This window comes from Zophobas morio, unplaced genomic scaffold, assembly GCF_036711695.1.
Source record: "Zophobas morio isolate AGI-343-1 ecotype UQ-CSIRO unplaced genomic scaffold, CSIRO_AGI_Zmor_V1 ptg000028l, whole genome shotgun sequence".
Taxonomy (NCBI): domain Eukaryota; kingdom Metazoa; phylum Arthropoda; class Insecta; order Coleoptera; family Tenebrionidae; genus Zophobas; species Zophobas morio.
This window is the reverse complement of record NW_026972133.1, coordinates 3765765-3783520: the sequence shown is the minus strand read 5'-3', so window position 1 is coordinate 3783520 and position 17756 is coordinate 3765765. Positions and strand designations below refer to the sequence as shown.

General features: G+C 39.6%; 1 protein-coding gene across 2 annotated transcripts in view; it reads right to left on the bottom strand.

Moving 5' to 3' along the window:
- LOC135137074 (neuroligin-4, Y-linked-like) overlaps positions 1-17756 on the bottom strand; it is a 169030-nt gene that overhangs the window by 65181 nt on the left and 86093 nt on the right. For both annotated transcript variants that reach the window (XM_064066613.1, XM_064066614.1), the window contains 2 exons: positions 15425-16009; positions 15175-15337 (listed from right to left, as the gene is read on the bottom strand). In XM_064066613.1, coding sequence (XP_063922683.1) covers positions 15175-15337; positions 15425-15709 — 448 coding nt within the window. In that variant the 5' untranslated portion in view covers positions 15710-16009. The remainder of the gene's footprint in view (positions 1-15174; positions 15338-15424; positions 16010-17756) is intronic.

The window sequence follows — 17756 nt, the reverse complement described above, 5'->3', positions numbered from 1 at the left end:
ACGAAAAAGAGAACATCACCGATTGAAACAGTTGGATCAAAGTCGGCAATTTTTTTTTCAAAAGAGGGCCTTTTTGTTGGACGAAATTCGATGTGACACGTTTGCATTATATTTGCAGTTATTAAAGAGCGAATAGTCGATGTCGAGTTTCTAGTTCATGCGAACCATTGTCAACCAATCGTCTTTTGTCAGCAATATACAAACATCACTAGTTTTTGCTTATCTGGATGCATCAATATTTGCTTTGTTTGAAAATTGGAGCTCAACACGGAAGTCGAAGGAAATCCAGCAAAGCATTACAAATTGGCTCCGGAGAAAGACGCTTTCCTTGATTTCAACTATATTTGTCATTTCAAGGGTGAATTTCGTAACGTGACGAATTAATGCTATTATTGTCCTATCGAGAACGTAACAGCCGTTAGACTCTGTCGAATAACCAGTTATCTAGAAAATCCGATAACCTTTTGATAGATTCTGCGATTTCAACCGAAAATCTACTTCCCTCCGAAATCTGAACTTCCTTGTTAACATCTGCCGTCCGACGCGGGCCTCCTATTTCACACATTTCTGTCCCGTCTCTTACAAATTATCAACCGAAATCGAATTTAAAACTAATGCTTCTCGACAAAGTTTGGTTTAAACATCCGTCGCAACGCGAAATTTTATTACGACAATTGAACGTGCTCGAAACATCGATTTACAAGTTGTGGAGTCTCCGGACAAATTAGGGGCTTGTAATGCGCTCCGTGAGCGTTTTTACGTCCATCAAGTTTATTGCGTGCTGTATGTGATGAGCTTACTAATATCCACCGAGAAAGCCTCCTAATTCCATTCGATGTTTGCCACTCAAACGGTAATTGGAGGAGAATCCGAGACATCTATAAATTGCGTTCGTCAGACGTTTCGCTTGCTCTTTTAATTGCGCGCCCTTTCCAAACTGCCGAAAAAGGAGAAAATAATAACTGGAAGTTGTTCGATTATTCGGCCCAGGTGACGATCGAAGGGTGCCACTCGACAGAAACATATCAAATAGTGGGAGACAAACAGAGAGTTAAACTGTCAGGAGGTCTGTTCAATTGAATTATCCTTCGCAGATGTATTTGCCTAGCATTTAGCCCAACATTTCTAGAGTAAACAGACGAAAGTTCGATAAGTCGGAGAAAGGTTGTGTCAGTCGGAGACGAAGGCGAAACTAGTTGGATTCTTTTCGTTTAGGCTTAATTCGATTTGGGATGGATATTTGCCGGGGACGGTCGGAGGCGGTGGACATTTTGGTGGCGTTGCGGAACTCTCGAACCGTGATACACTCTCTCACTAAAAACAAACTAATTCGTCGGTATTACTTCAACAGTATTGTCAACTCTCGGCGCAGTTCCGCACACACTACCGCTAAATCCGCTCCACGTTCGCAAATATTTATCGTATTAAATGCACGCGCATGCATGTAACTCTTCGTATGTATCCAAACCGGATCCGGTCGGGAAAGATTTGAATAATTTTTGTGCGAATGGTCTCTCTTTTCCTTTAAGGTTGATTCGATTTAGAACGGACACTTGCCGGAGTGGCTCGAAGGTGGCCGTAACCCTCTAACGGGGCTTCAAGACGAGTAACGCCACCGCGCTAAAAGTAATCCAATGACATTACTTCATCCAGACCTCTCTCTATAATTAGATACTCGTCAAAAATATCGCACCTATACAAAAACCGTCGACTTTTCCGCAGCAGCGACAATTAACTTAAATCCCAGACTTCTTTGCGAGGTCTTACTAATGGACGCCGCACCGCTGCAACTAAGTTATTATAACGGCTCGGCTGGTTAAAAATGGACTCCATTAATTACCGGCTAGAGCGAAATCGGCACTCTCAACCGGGTATGGGGCCAATCAATAATATAATGCGTCTGCTCCTGATTTATAACGTTACAAATCTGGATAAGTGCGGCGAGCAGCCAACCTAATGAGGACATTATTGGCGGGAATTAGCAGAAATGGACGGAACCAAGGCGCTTTTGAATAAATAATTTTCCTTTGCGGCGGTGCTTTGTCGCAGTAATCCCCAACTAACGTCAGCTAGTTTGTTTATTTATTTGCGTCCTTACGGCTTTGTGGCCCATGCGAAAATCGAAACTTTTTGCCCGGATTTTGCAAAACTGTGCCGCCTCATTTGTTCTCATATCTGTACGAACTATCATTCACAAAGAACTGGCCAAATGATGGACGTTCTTTCATATTCGCGTAAATGGACAGCAGGCGGCCGATCGTCTGGCTAAAATGGCGCGATTCACCATGTTGCAGATTCGCATAGGCGACGTCAGGAAGTTTGTGTTAGAGTGTGCGGTAAATCAAGCCGTCGCGGGAGTCGACGCAACGAGTCTTAAACCATCACAAACTACACACATCTGCACTAAATCTTACAATTTGCGGTAAACAAAACACACTTAACAGTTTGCCAAGGGCAAATTGTAACCGTTACGAAGCAAATGCGAAAAAATCGAACCTATTTGTGAGAAAGTGGAATAAATAAGTGGTTTCGAAGCCGTCTTCGGAGCTAAACCTGTTTGGTAGATTTTTCCGAATCAGAATCTCCGAGTTCCGCCAACTATTTCTTGCGCTAACAAGCGCTCACCACGTGCCACTTCCACTTGTTCCAAACTCGATTTATTATCTCCATGATTTAGATTGCAGGAAACGCTGTGAATATCAAATGATAGACGCGGCGCAGTCGGCATTGTACTCGTGTGATTTCTTGCAACTAATTGTTCACTTCGGAAGCGTCTATGTCCTATTGTATTATCCCTCTTTGCAAAAAACGGCGATTAAACGACTCCAGCGCAAACGCCAAGATTTACACTCTCCCGTAGCTCGTACATAAATTCCTCCCTCAAACACAGACGTCGATATTTCGACCAAATGGTAAACAGATGTATATTTTTTGCTCGGTCCATATATCTATCCCGTATAAAATTCCAATGGAGATCGTATATTTGAATTTGCATCTCACTTTTATAAAACTTTATTCCTCAAACGCCAAACGCCGATCTCCATGGCCAGAACGCTCAGTGAATTTATGTCCGCTCGAGAGCAGTGGTCGTATACAATTTCTTGTTTGGTTTTATTCTTCTGTATACGGCGTAAATCATCCCCAGACCGATCGTTTGCATGTGGAACACAAGACGGACACGGGGTGGCGACCCCCACTTTACTTGATCGACGCTATTTATAAACAAACACCTGAGTGTTTGCCGCCGCAGACGGAACACATCAATTTTACAGCTTCGAAGGATCTAAGAGAGACGTTGCAGCCCCGAACAACCCTAGACTTCCGTGTCGGACAAATGGGAGACCTACTCTTCATCTTCGTACGTTTTTCGTGTAAAATTATTCACAAACGTCGTATGCTCTGTACGAACAGCAAAATGCGATTTACTCTCGTGACAGCGTGATAAATAAAAATTAAAGAATAAAAATGTCCCTCGCACCTCTTCCATTTCTTTTGGTTTTCAGCGAGGTGACGGAAAAACCTCTACACGCTAATCCGCTCAAAGCAAAATTAACACCCCGCCAAAGCGGTCTTTAAGTCCTGAAAAAATTGCACCTCGGCGTGGTGACGTCCGCGTTTCGCGCCAAGGGGACACTCCGTCAACCATAATTAAATCTAAAATAACATCCTCGGTGACGTTTCCATTTAGTGCCAGCTACAGTGCAGATTCGCTTTACGTTTTAATTTTTAACCAACTATTTTAATCCCGTTCGGCGGCTTTATCGTTGGCTTGCAGTTCATCATGGAAGAGACACCCGCCACCTAAACGGATTGCCACCCTCATCGTTTTATGCGCCGCAGTCGCGGCCTTAAATAATAAACGAAGAATAATGTGAAAAAATCCACAGAAAAATCGACTCTGCTCGGATATTCAAACGTTTGCATAGGATTAAAGCCGAGACGAGCTGTGGCAATATTATACTATTGCTGCTGTTTAATTAACTTATGTTTAGTTATGGCGGTGCTAAGATGGCGGCTCGGATCTCAGACGGATGGTGCGGAAAGGCTTCAGGCGGAGTGTTGTTTACTATAAGCTAGAAATTTTGTACACTTAGACAACGAATCTTCGTTTATGGTTTTATAAATGAGCAAAAATTTTTTAGACCAAGACGCGATTCAGTCTTGCGAAAAATCAGAAACAAAAAAATTTCAGAACAGCGAAATTAAAAATGTACCAGTTAAGCCAGCAGTTTTATTGAGTTACCGACATTTTCTCAGTTAGCGAAAAAACTTCAAGCGAGAGAAAAATGAATTTCCACCGACATGCGCCCGAGGCTTTCCAAAACAGCGAGAACAAGTTGTTAGCACCAAATATTTTGATGCGTTTGATCTGTTTTTTCTTGACAGTTAGGCGATGTGTACCATTAAAAATTCATACTGATGAAAGGTTTTTTTTAAAGAGTTTCTGGAAGGAAGTCAAATTCAAATACAATTCAAACCTCGTTGTGGTCGAGGCGCTGCCATTATCCAAATGTAATTTCCCCTCAGTCGTTCCATTTTTCACTAATTAGTGTTGCTTTTGGTTGTTTTCCCTGCATCGATATCAATTAGGCTAATAATGAGTAAAAAATTGTAAACGGAGGTACGAAAATTCCGGCGCGTTCCAAGTTCCAAGTTGAGAGTTTCCCAAGCCGTTCAATTAAAATGGTAATTTACCAACTCTGTAGTGTATCATGTCTGTATTCTCGTAATTAATTAAAGCACCATTATGGTCTCGTAATTACAAAATAATTAAAAATTAACGGATGATTAATCCAGCTCTGCTGCCATTAAGTTCGCTAAAAATGCATCACTTTGATCTAGCTCTCTCAGACGAACCCGTTTGTGTAAAGTTGGGATGATATACATTTATGGGTGGGACTCTTCGCCGGAGAATCTGTGCACTAATTGGTAAGTTGATACCGTGAGTAAAGATAATTATCTCCGTCACTGCGAACAAAACTGGCGGGGCTCTATTGATATCGGAAACTCATTTTGAATGATTTATCACCTTCGGGGAGAAGGATTTATAACTATTTTGGGACGCAATTAATGCGCGATTTTTGCGCAGGACCGGACAAACACATATCGTGTTGCAAACTTTATGCGCGCCAATTAAGAGAGTTAACGACGACGGGAGGTGGGACGCTTAATTAAAATGGGTCCTAATTACAAGAAACACGATGCTGGGCGCTGTTTACAGACACCGTTATGCTTACACAATGAAAAAGAGAAACAAAAAATAAATTGGAGAAAGTAGCGCCGCCCTGATTGCTTTTATTAAGCGAAACAGAAGAAATTCTAGACCTGGCTATGTTTTTTAATCGAGGCGTTTGCATGGGCGCAAACCTTTTACAAAAAGACAGAACACTTTATAAAATATTAAAGTAACTAAAACAAAAAATCTTTGATTAGACAAAAGAAACGGAGAAACAAACGCTTACCTCAGAAATCAAGGAAAACAACTCTAACCTAACGGGGGCATAGCTATAGAAAAAGACTTTTGTATCACCTCTGTCCTTACTTTAAACAGTATTGACCAATTGATGGCTAAACAAGGATGGAGTGCCAGTGGTATGTGTCCCTAGTAATATTGTATCATATTAACTGAAAAAAAAGAGTGCATCGACCCAGGGACGCACGGTTGGAGTTTTAACTCTGCGTTGTCAATTTATATAAATTAAACACGTATACGCGGCGAAATCATTAATTTTTTGTTAAAAAATAATAAAAACTTTTGTATTTTTTGATAAAATGATAATTAATGATGATGATTGGGTTAATTAAATAAAGTAAATATCCATGTATTGTCAATTGTTGTTTATTATGAAATATACTTTTTTTTATTTATTTATCATATGGAAATATTATAATTAATTTTTATAATGATATTGCATTAAAAAAAATTAAAGTATAATCTGTAATTTACCAACTAAAGTAACAAGTAAATATTTACAAACGCTAGAGCAGTATTTAGTACTTATTCGATTTAAAATACATTTCGGAAAACTAAACTTTAAAAATTATTCACTTAACTAGTGATCGTTATTTTATTAAAGAACTATTCACTATTGACACATGATCTACAAATTAACCAAAAAAGAAGACAAATAAACGCAGAATTAAATTTAATTTAACAAAATAACAGAAACAGAGCGACAATATTGAGAGGCGTGTGTAAGAGTTAACGGCATTGTTCTCGCGTGAAAACGTTTTTTAACTGCTAAACTTATAATCAAATGATGCGAAACACTGTTTACAACAACAGCCTCCTTTATTGTTTTAATTAAGAAAATATCGTACTTGGTCTGTTTCTGTATTTTCTTAAATTAACTTTAATTCTGCGTTTATATATCTTCTTTTCTTGTTCATTTGTACAACATGTGTGGTATTAATAATTTTTTAAGTGGTTTTGTGAAATTTTTCAGGGTGGCCGGTTTTTTTTGTCAAATTACTGTTCAATCATAGCGTTATCGCCTTCGGTATCTTTATCCGTATCATTTAATACAGTTATTAGTGGCCTATGGTGACTACAATGAGTGATATAAACATCAGTTCTTAAATGAGTAATAAAACGTGTAAAAGCGGCATCAATTTTTGTACATATAATTTAGTCATTGGAACAGTCAAACGAACACATTTTATTAAATAGTTCGATCTCTCGATCACGCCCACGCTACTTTCGCGCTCCCACTCCTCCCGTCTCAACCTCGTTCGAGTTGCTACTTACTACTGCTGCGAACAGGAGGCGCTGCCCGTCAAGGCCTACGGACACTAATCGCCTCACTGCAATATACTTCGCTGCTGAGGATGATTGGGATCTAGAAACTATGAATTCTGGCAGTAGGTGTTGGTTGTGTTCTCTTAGAGCATTCTGGGGGTCCTAAGAAATGGAATCAGCCAATCTCTGAGGCGTTTCATGTATATATTGTTTGATAGTTTATTTCTCTCTAATTTTCTATATAGCGCGGCGTTAGATGCCAATGTTTACACCGGTCTCGGTGACCTCGACACCGACACCGAACTCATAGCTCGAACTGGACATTATATTCCGGCGCGCGTCGTATACGTGTTTTATATTACGACCGGTGACAGACGCCCTTAATTGCGTCAAATTAGACCCATCAGATTACTAGATTCGAATTGAATATTTAATTCGCCTATAAAAAACTGGCCCATAATTAGTCCACTAACGGAATTTAATAACAATAATAGCGTTGTGGCAACACATTTATATTTTTTCTGAAAACTACGACAGGAATGTTATCGAAACAAATTATTTGTTGTTTGCATTGAATTACAGATAATTTGGTTACATTATACTTCCATTAGTTTCCTCGATGGTCTAATATATTTCCATTAATTTTCTTGATAGTCAATAGACCCCCCTTCGCGTTCCACATTCAAATGATGTATTTTGGAAATTGATCGACTCGAACGAGCTACACAAAAAGCACGCCACCATACAAAATTTCACTTTCTGTTCACCAAAGAACTATCGAAATCGGTCTAATAGCTTTCCGACCAAATTGAATCCAACGGCTTCTCTAAGTACATCGCCACACCTGGATATTGAACTTTTTCGACGTTTCAAAGCCATTCAAAACAACAGCCAGCGCCATTATAGCAAGAAATAATATTAAGGAGCACTCTCCCCGACAGCTTGCCGAAGCAGACTCTGCAAGTTCAAGGCTAGAGCAGTCAATCGGTGTATTTTTGCGAAAAGGTCAAAGAGGTATACATTAATAATGGACGAACACTTTGATTGATCCATTTCGTGTACACGTGTGCAAATAAATAAATTTGATCGGGCTTATGAGGAGACGAAGGGGTTCGAAAGCCATAAGCAAACGTCGTCCCCTCGAACGCTGAATATCCTCCTTTAAGAAAGCGTAATTACGAGCTAATGCATTAGCTGAAGAGCGACCCCTGATTCTGAATAACAAATCTAAACAAGCAGATACCGCTGTAGCGTCCAAATTGAAGCTACAACAGTGTGCAAATCTCGAGGGCTTCTCAAATATAATGTCGCAAAGGAGTTCTATCTCGAAACGAGTCCATTTTACTTGGAGGAATTCCTGCTCGAGTATATGAATATTGCGCACTGCACACTCGAGCGAATGATTTGTTTCTACTGTTGACGATAACGTCTCTTTTGCCTTCGACACATGCAGGGGTTCGATTTTTTCCCGATCCTGTGACGTCGCAGCACCGATATAAAAAATGACAAAACCTGTTCTTACAAATCGCTTCACTTGTTCATATATCACCCGGCCAATATAGTTTTTGTCGACAGTTAGTCGCTCCCTGCCAATATAGATATGGGCGAGCAGGATAACTTGATCTCAACATGGCATTTCTTTGGCTTCCTGTTCTCCGACATGTGTTTTCGCGGATCGATAAATCTCGGATTTTTTCGGGCGGGGAAAACGGCGCGAGAATCTAATAGACAAAAAAAAGATTGTTTGGTGTAGTTTCTTCACGGTCGTCCATATCGGGCGTTTTTCCTCTACGTGTTTAATAATGGCCGCAACTTGCACTGATTGACAGGCAATCAATCTAAAAGTGCGCACCTAATGTCTGGAGCATTGTGCTGTTTACACTGCAAATTCAATTTGCCAGCGGCCAAATATGATTAATTATGGCATAATGAACCCTAAAAAAGCGGCAGCAGTAACGTATCAACCTCAAAGCAGGTACTTTGTAGTCTTAATTAATCAACTTCGTTCGGAAAGATTAAAGGCCGAATCAAGGAGACGAGGAGTTTCGTCGTGCTTTTAAATTAATTACGCGTTATGACTACCGAAAAATAACTACATACTTTGTGGGTTTTGCGCGAAAACTTTATGTCGCTCTCATATTGGTCAGGTTTTTATTGAAAGTTTCGAGGGACGTTCCGCTGACGAATCACGAGCAAAGCGAAATTTGCACGTTCCAGGACGACCTATATCATAATTTAGCTTTTATCCTGCAACTTTACATAGTGCGGAAGATTTATTTTTTCCCCTTTTTTTATTTTACCGCCGCGGAAAGTTTGTTCGGCTTAATTATTTGTAAGAAGGTTGAAAACTAGAGATTTATAGGTCGTTCCGAAAGCATTTTTGTATAGTTTTTGAGATACTCCAAGTCTGACTTGCTCTCTTTCTCTTCGTACCAGTTGTAGTAGATAAATTTTCTCGTTTGGTAGCACCCGTACCTAATCTTAATAAACATTCTTTACTCTTTACGTCAACGCACTCTTCGTACCTGGATGTATATATTCCAGAGAACACCCACCTCGCCTGTGTTTTTTGCCAAGTTTGAACAAACCGAGGTCGGAACCTAATTCCGTCCCCGCTGCCACATTGCAAATATGCGGCCGGATCCCTTTTGACAATAATAAATTTCGTCCGGTTCAACAATCCCCGTTTACACTCACAAAAAGCCTCGCGATTGATTGATGGATCGTAGATGGAACGAGAGTGGAACATTCAGCATCCATCATTACATTCATTGTTCATCTTCAAAGCACCAAAAAGCCTTGGCCATGCCGCTTTAAAAATTCCCTTTCTTCTCCTTCTCCTTCATCAAAAATTTACGCGAGTGCTCCGACTTCACCTTTCATTATGTCACACAAAGTTTCAAGAAACTGAAAATTGCCAAATTCGCCTCTTACCTGCTGATAAAACGCTCCCAGAGATTCCGCGGCTTAATTCGACTTTATTAAATGTAAGATTCAGATTCAATTTATTCGGGTTCTTCGGGCGGAGGTCGCCGCCTACATAACAGGTGCAATTTCATCTGTTCTCGTTTATGTGGTTTTTATTGTCTCTTTCGATTTAACTGTTGACCCTCGAAGAGCATTTGAATTTTTTTACTAGGGTACGTTTAATTTTACGGACCTTTCGGCAGTATTTTCGCCGTTAGGGCACCTGACCTGACCTTTCTCTACATCGCGCGACGGGTAATTGTTTTCAGTTTTTGATGGGAGTGTAAATCAACGTTTGACGGCCGGAAAACTTGATATATGGCAAAATATAGCTGACAGCGATCCAAAGCTAATTTCCTAATTGAGATCGTCTGAAATCCGCCATGTTGTAAAGCTTCGTCCTGATATTTCTCATTTTAGGAATGGATCTACAAATTTGGCATCCGAACAGTACATCAAGCCGTTTCTTAACGTTATCGATGAGGGAATAGAATTTCATGGGGTTGCTGATACTGATTGCTGCAGAAAATACAAGATCGCAGTATATCTTTTCCTCCCAGTTTTGAGGTAAGCACGTATTTTCCGACTGCATGTCACCATTATATGGATTACAACCATAAAATGTCATCCGAAGCACTAGTATTTCGGCAGCTGTTCCCAGTCGCTGTAATTTCTCGAAAAAAATCTACCACCACGCCGCGTAACCTTAACAGGCGGAATTTGGGGAACATCTGTACATTTCCTTGGGGCCCGCGTCGCCCCCAGCGCCGCTCCTAATGTCAGCGTCTCTATTTGCGGTGTAGACAGGGATTCGGAGCACTTTGTGTATCTTTGACATTTCGTTCGCCGTGTGGGTACCTACATGATCGATTTTCTATGCTAAGCAGCTTTCGTGCATCGAGTTACTAGTTTGTAAGCAAGGGAACGTTCCGGGGCGAGCGGCACCCCTTCCACATATGTCTCCTGTCGAATCGAAGTCGGGCCAATCGGAACACAATCGACTGTATAAATCTCATTTCAGTTTACTTATTTCAGTTTTAAATTTCCTTCCTCGTCGTCGTTGATCCAAACATTCCATGTTTACTTGATTTGGCCTATTTGTTTTACTCGTTCCGGGTACGAGTTAGGAATTTGTCTCCTGCTTGATTGGAGCGACTCGGCGACGATTACAAAAAAACTGATGTTTTAACTGCGGAGGAATTCGTCTGCACGTCCCTCGGAACGCTGCGAATTACTCAACAAACTATAAATTACCAGACGCTGCATTAAATATTTTCCAAATGAAATATGAACTGTTTTCCAATTGCAGTTGAAAATGTACGCAAGCAAAATGCTTCACTACTAAATAATTCATCTGCTAAAAGCCTTTCGAATATCAACCAGTAGTTGAAATATTGCTAAAGTACATTAACTTACTTTACCGAGTTTCAAAGTGCGATCAACACGTCGATGGATCACACTCTTTTGTTCTACGTACGATTTAACTTGCCTCTTAGATTTCTCGGTTCTGTGCTCTTATACTCGCAAGTACTTTTAATCCAGGCTGTACGTACAACAGAAAAATCGTTTTCACAAAAAAAAATCCAGTTTTACTCACATAAAAATGACATCTTCTCACACGTAACGATTAACGTTGAATAATTTTTTCTAGAATGGGCTAACTTCGACAGTAGCGTAGACCATAAAAACGGAGTTTGGAGTGAATAAATGTCCAGAAAAAAATCTATTACGTTCATAAATATCCAAAAATGGGCGCATATTCCTTCCAGATTTTGGCCAAAACGTATCGAAACGGTAAAATTATTTCACTTGTTTTGACTGGTGTTTTTGCGTGTGGCGATGACTTGCTCTAGATAAGCTTCTTTTATTTGTACAAGCAAACAGGCGCTTCCGCTTACGCTAAAACAACAGACTTGAAGAGCGATGTTAGTTTAGGCATATTTCCGTGTGTAAACTCGCAACATGTACGATGGTAATTACACATCTGCAAGAAGTGAAACCGCATCCTGCTCCAGCAGGAAACGCCAAATGTGGAGCCATAAATTTCGCAGTTTATTCGAGAGGCGTCATCGACTGCGTTTAATCGGTTCATTTATTTTTAAACGGCTGGTGGAACGCTGCAGGAACATTGAATACGCTCGACAGTAATATGCGAAATTAAACATATTCGCGGAATATTAGAGGCAGAAATAGTTCCGATTTATCAAAGTGTGCTCATGGGCAGAAATTGAAATGCGACGAGTTGATTGAAATATTGTTTACGAAATATCGATGTGTGCAAGCAAATATTACATTAATTTGTTCGACGGTATTTGGAGGGAGTTTCATGCAATCGACGGCAATCTGTATTGCAGCGAGTTTTCAATAGCGGAGAGTTATAAAGGTAATGTGTGCTTGAATTTACGTGGCACATATACTTCGACAAACGTTCAGTAGAAATGCTTATGAATGGTAATTATACTCCTGATGTCTCATTGTATCGAAAACACGTCAAAAATAGTATACACATAATAACCTATTTTCTAAATTACTTAGACAATGGACGTTAGATTCGAACGTACTAATTATTTTTTTAACAACGACCGAACACGTCTAGAACAAAGAGTGGATGTTCAATTTTCGGCTCAAATGGCGGAATTTTCGTATTTTAATACATCAAAAGCACATTATTGAAAAACACTGTACAGAAAAATAACAAAGGTCACCGTTATTATCAACAAAAAAACAAATAAAACGCCCAGACAAAGACGTATTGTCCAAAGCTTCATTACATCCGGCAAACAAACAACACCAATAATCTCGACTTAACATTGTAAGCCTTGACCCGGCGCATCCACCATTTTAATACAAGCAAATTTAATTAAACGTTCTGTCTTTAACAAAAAATATACCTTGTTGATTAAAATTTTGCGTTTGAGAAAAAATGTTTGGCGTACAGTTTGGTGATAAACATAAATACGAATTATGCGTTTCAGTACGTTGCAGCTTTGCGGTAAGCTCGTTCATATAAATTGGAACAAATATGGACCAGGTGCAGATGCGGGTCTGTTTTGCTAACGAGGTCAAATTAGGTCGAAGGTAATTGCCTCAGGCAATTAGCATTCCAATAAAGATAGAGATTGTTTGATAAATGTATGTATTATTTACATTAAAGTAGATAGAGTGACGACAATTAACGTTGACCCTAAACGCTGGTTCCATCCGTCTTTATGAATGCGTTTGCCCTTGTCGACTACTTATCTATTATCAACAAAAGAAAGTGATCGTAAAAGGAAATTTTCCCCAGACTTCTTATTTTTCCATTGGCAAACACGTAACTTCGATAATAAAATTTTAGGTAAAAGGCTATAATTTTGTTGTTTATGAAAAACAGAAGAAATATTAGCCCTATAAAAAACGTCCATAAAAATAAGAGGAAGAAGTGTATAAGGCGTTTTCTTTCGTATTGATTAGATCAAAAATTATTTTTCTGGTGTAATAGATAAGACAAAGTTAATGCAACAGGTATTTGCTGCGTCTAGAAATTAAGACTTTATTGGATATTAAATTTTTAATAAAGATCGCCAGACCAGAGTTTTATTAGAGATGTTTCATTTTAAATTGGATCTAACACTGGTAAAATTCATAAAGGTTATTAAATTCTGCGAATTGACCTTTTCTAAGCGAGAATATCCAAAAACATCGTCAATCTCGACGGCTCGACAAAAACATTTTTCAATCCAACGGGCAATTTTTCAGACTACACCCAAGAACAACAGTTCTACGAGTTATCGTGTGTGACAAAGAAAGAGAGATTTTACGTGTTGAAAGTTTTAGTTTAGTTTGGATGTTACATCAATATGAATATAACTGATAGTCAATAAATAATTTGTATTTATTTACAGCGTTTAAATAAATTTTGCCACCCTAGAGAAAATAAATACTGCAAACAATGATAAATGAGAGTACATTAACTGTTTAATAAACAAACACCACACAATTAACTGTAATAACTATCTGTTTCCGTTGCTTAAGAGAGTTTTATAACCCCGCGAGTATAGAACAAACTCAAATATGCACTCTCCTTCAGCGCGGTTGAGTGACGGATCAATTTTTCACCTTATTCAAATGCCTTTATTTCATGTAAATCACCGAAAGAAGCATGCAAACATTCAGTTTTAAAAACACGCCACTTGGCCCAAGGAATTCCTTTCGGCATATGCGCGAAAAACACATCTAATTTACGAACTAATTTCATAATAATTCAGCTAAAGCCAGCAACTAAGCGAAAATTTGATAAATCCCTCGGCCATTTCCGCCAACCGAAAACACATAAACCTTAATTTTATTCCCCATCTCCTCATCTTTGGCTTTGTTTCAGCCGTAGCATGTTTTCGTTATTGGCTGCGATATTTTGTTTAGACCGATCTCACGCGGAATCGTCTCCCTAAACCAATACCGCTTTTGCATTATAACCGGATAAGCGGTAACCTAACCGGTCGATCAATTATTCCCCCGCGGCGTGATTTAGGGCCGGAGATAAAGGCTAAGCCGGTCCCTACACTGACCGAATTCTTAAAGCCTTAAATTTTGTCCTATCGATTGAGTCGTAATGCAAGCTGGAACCCGGCCAAGTTAAATTCGAAACTCATTTAACTATGTACATATAGCGGACGCCACAGGAATATGTTATGCTGGACTTTTCCGAAATTCCTCTTTAATTTGTTCACCGGCATTATTGGATTTGTTTCAGGTCGGCAGCAGATGCCCGGAGACAAAAATAACGGGTTAAAAAATAGGCGATTCAGTTGGGGATGTGTTACCCCGGCGACTGCGCCATTTGTATGTGGACACTTTTTCTCCGGGCTTCCAATTAAATGACATTTACGGATTTTTGCGCGACGGTAGGCGTTTTTATTCCCGGGATATTTTTGACGAACTAGACGTCTGCAACGTCGATAAATTTATTCAGATACGTATATACATGTAAAAACGCTTTTGATGATTTCGTATGATAAACATGCAACATCGATGCACTTTATTCCGCAAACGTTCCGCGAAAAAGGAGTACATTTAACGCTGATTGAAACTTTTATAGCGATTCTTGTGCTAGTTTTGATTTGCCTGTGGCTACTTTCCGTTTTAGAGTTTCCAATTAAACGACGCTATGGATTTTTGCATCAATGCTTGGCTCTTTTATTATTTATAAGGTGCCCCGAGTCGGCGAGGCGATTACAAGGGAAATAATTATGTTAGTGAGGCAGTGAGGGTTGGAGAAAATTGTCTCTTATATTAAAAGTTTTATTAACGATCGAGCCAAAGTCGGAATTATGGAAGGAGCGCCGGTCAAAATTTATTACGCGATTGGCAAGATGCAATCAAGAATTTATGGCGAGATTAGCGAGATTAGGTTCTTGAGTATTGACGGAGTGCCTCCGGAAATTTCGATACAAGATTAAGGAGGAAATGTTTGCATGAAATAACCCTACCTTGTGCGGGGGCGTAAATGTTCAAGTAAAGGCAGTCTTCGCTCTGGTTCTTCAGATATGGCAGCAGCCTCTTGAGGTACTCTAGCCGCCCCTTGGGCATCTTCTCCAGCGCCGCCGTTTCGTTGGTGATATCAGGGAGCTTCTGGGGGCAGACGGGTCCCACCTTAAGGAAAAACACATTTGTTTTCAATCCGTGGCAATAGCTGGTTTATTAGTAAATCCAATCCGATCACTCCCATCTTTATTTTACCTGGTCCGACACCCTGATGCCGTCCCAGGGGCTGGGCGTCCTCGTGGGGCTGAACCGGTTGGACTGCACCGGCGGCGTCGCGTACGGTACGCCCAGAAAGATCTCGATGGGCTTCAGGTACCGGTGTTGGTCCATGGGCACGACCAGGCCCTGCAGCCGGCCGTAGCGCGTCTGCACGATCCGTGTACTGATCTTGGCGTTCTTCATGAACGAATTGCACTTGGTCGAAAGTATTAAAGCCAAGAAAATTAAAATCCAGAAAACTCCCCTGCTCTTAATACCCATCTTCGTTAAGTTGGAAACATCCCGTCAGGAAAAAATCGCCGATATTAATTTGAATTTAAATCTGTTTTTACGACAGAACTGAATCCGCGAAAACTTTGCCCAACTTTTAATGAAAAATCTACACTTTCAATCTTTTGCAAAGCAGTAAAAAAATACCCAACACGGGAAAACACTAAGGAGAAGCGACGACGGACTGATGGCGAGCTCTTCAAATTAATTGTTTCCTTGGAGGATTGCCGAGGGGTTCTTTTGTGATGGGCTAAAGGTGCTCCCGGACAAAACAGGCTCCAGTCCAAACATCTGAAACAAAATATCTAATTAGTTTCTGATTTTTCCCTCTCTCGGCGATAGTGGACCCAATCTCTTTTATTTACCCTAAAGGCCGGCTAGTATCCGAAGAATCTGCTGTCCATTGTTCCCCTTTTACAAGACTTTGTATTTTATTGACCTCGCTTTTCACCATTTCGCAAAGATTGATGTGTTTATGTCTTGAAACAATCGTGAAAACAAATTTATAACCTTCCCCATAAACACCGCCCTTAAAAAGGCTCTCAATTATTTTATTTCCTACTCATAACCGCGCTAATCAATCACGGACACAGTTCTCCACTTTAGAACAACCCTTAACCGTCGTGACTGTTTTCAATAATTCAAAAATTATTTTTCGGCGGCGAATCGACCTTGTACGTTCGTGACCAGAAACATTTGTCAATTAAAACGTCCCATACTACCCGGTTTAAATCAAATCTGGGACGAGAACATCCGTTCGTACGTCCACTGACAACCTGTGGAATAAAAGTCAACATTTATCAAAGAATAAGCTCGCGGTATTTTACGATTGTCAGGGAGGAGTTTTACGTCTGCGAATGGAAACGTTACGAAATTATTAGCTTTGTTTACGACGCAATAATTGTCGTATTTATTAACGCGAAGGCGTAATCTCGGATTCGTTATGTACTCTTCGGATGGATTTTGAAACTGAGGTAGCTGAACAAACAAAAAGTCAATATGTTTAGAATAACGAAAGCAGGACCACTTGACGCTGAATACAAACGCCTGATAAATAAATTGCGATTCTTTGACAAAAAGTTCCTTCGTAAACTCGACAAAAGACGTTTGAAAGTTTATTTATTTTGTTATTTATTTTCTCATTTCGTACAAAGAGCGCGGACTGCCGTAGTTATTGTTTTTGGGGAGGTTAGGGATTATTTAATGGAGAGGTAGAGACAACGGGGCAATAGAAAACACAATTGAAAAAGTTATTTCACTTCAAAGACTCTTATTGAGAAGCACTATCAATCAAGATTGAAGTATCGGTATTGCCAATTTGGGAGAGAAAAATGGGTATAAGCACAACATCATTACGCCGCTGAACATTTCATAGTTTGCGGATTATTTTTGAATGACAGGATTTCGATCAATTTTTAAGTAAGTTGCTAAATCCACCGCAATTAAGATACGAGGTAATCGATTAAGGGCGGGTAATTTCTTCCTGGATATTGCACCCTAAAATAAACTAGTAATTTTGAGGTAAGCGCTGCTATTTCGTTCGACCTTATTGAAAATTAATTTAAACATTTCTCGGAAATGTTGCAATCCAATACAATCACTATTTGTTGTTTGTTGGTTTTTCTGTATGAAAACGTACAAAAAGGTGACGAACAAATACCGCCGCAAACAAAAATAAACCTCTGTGTAAACTCGGTTTTATTAATTTTAATAAACCCAAATTTTTACTGGAAACTGACAATGGATTCGGCGAATCGATAATCCACCGATTTTTGAAGTAATCTCCCTAATTCAATCATAAATCGCAAAAACAATAAAGGTTCAACGAAAACTCGCATTACCGTAACATTGTATACCCACGTTAAGTTTTAGCGCACATACACATTCACTTCAGGGAAGTAGTAACATTTTTATAGGTGATATTAAGAAAGCCACTTATTTCGCTCATAACGTCAAAAATTGGCATTTTAAGTGCATCCCGCTATAAAGCGGAAAGGCTCTTCCTCGTTGATTCGTAAGGATAATTAAAGTTGTTTAC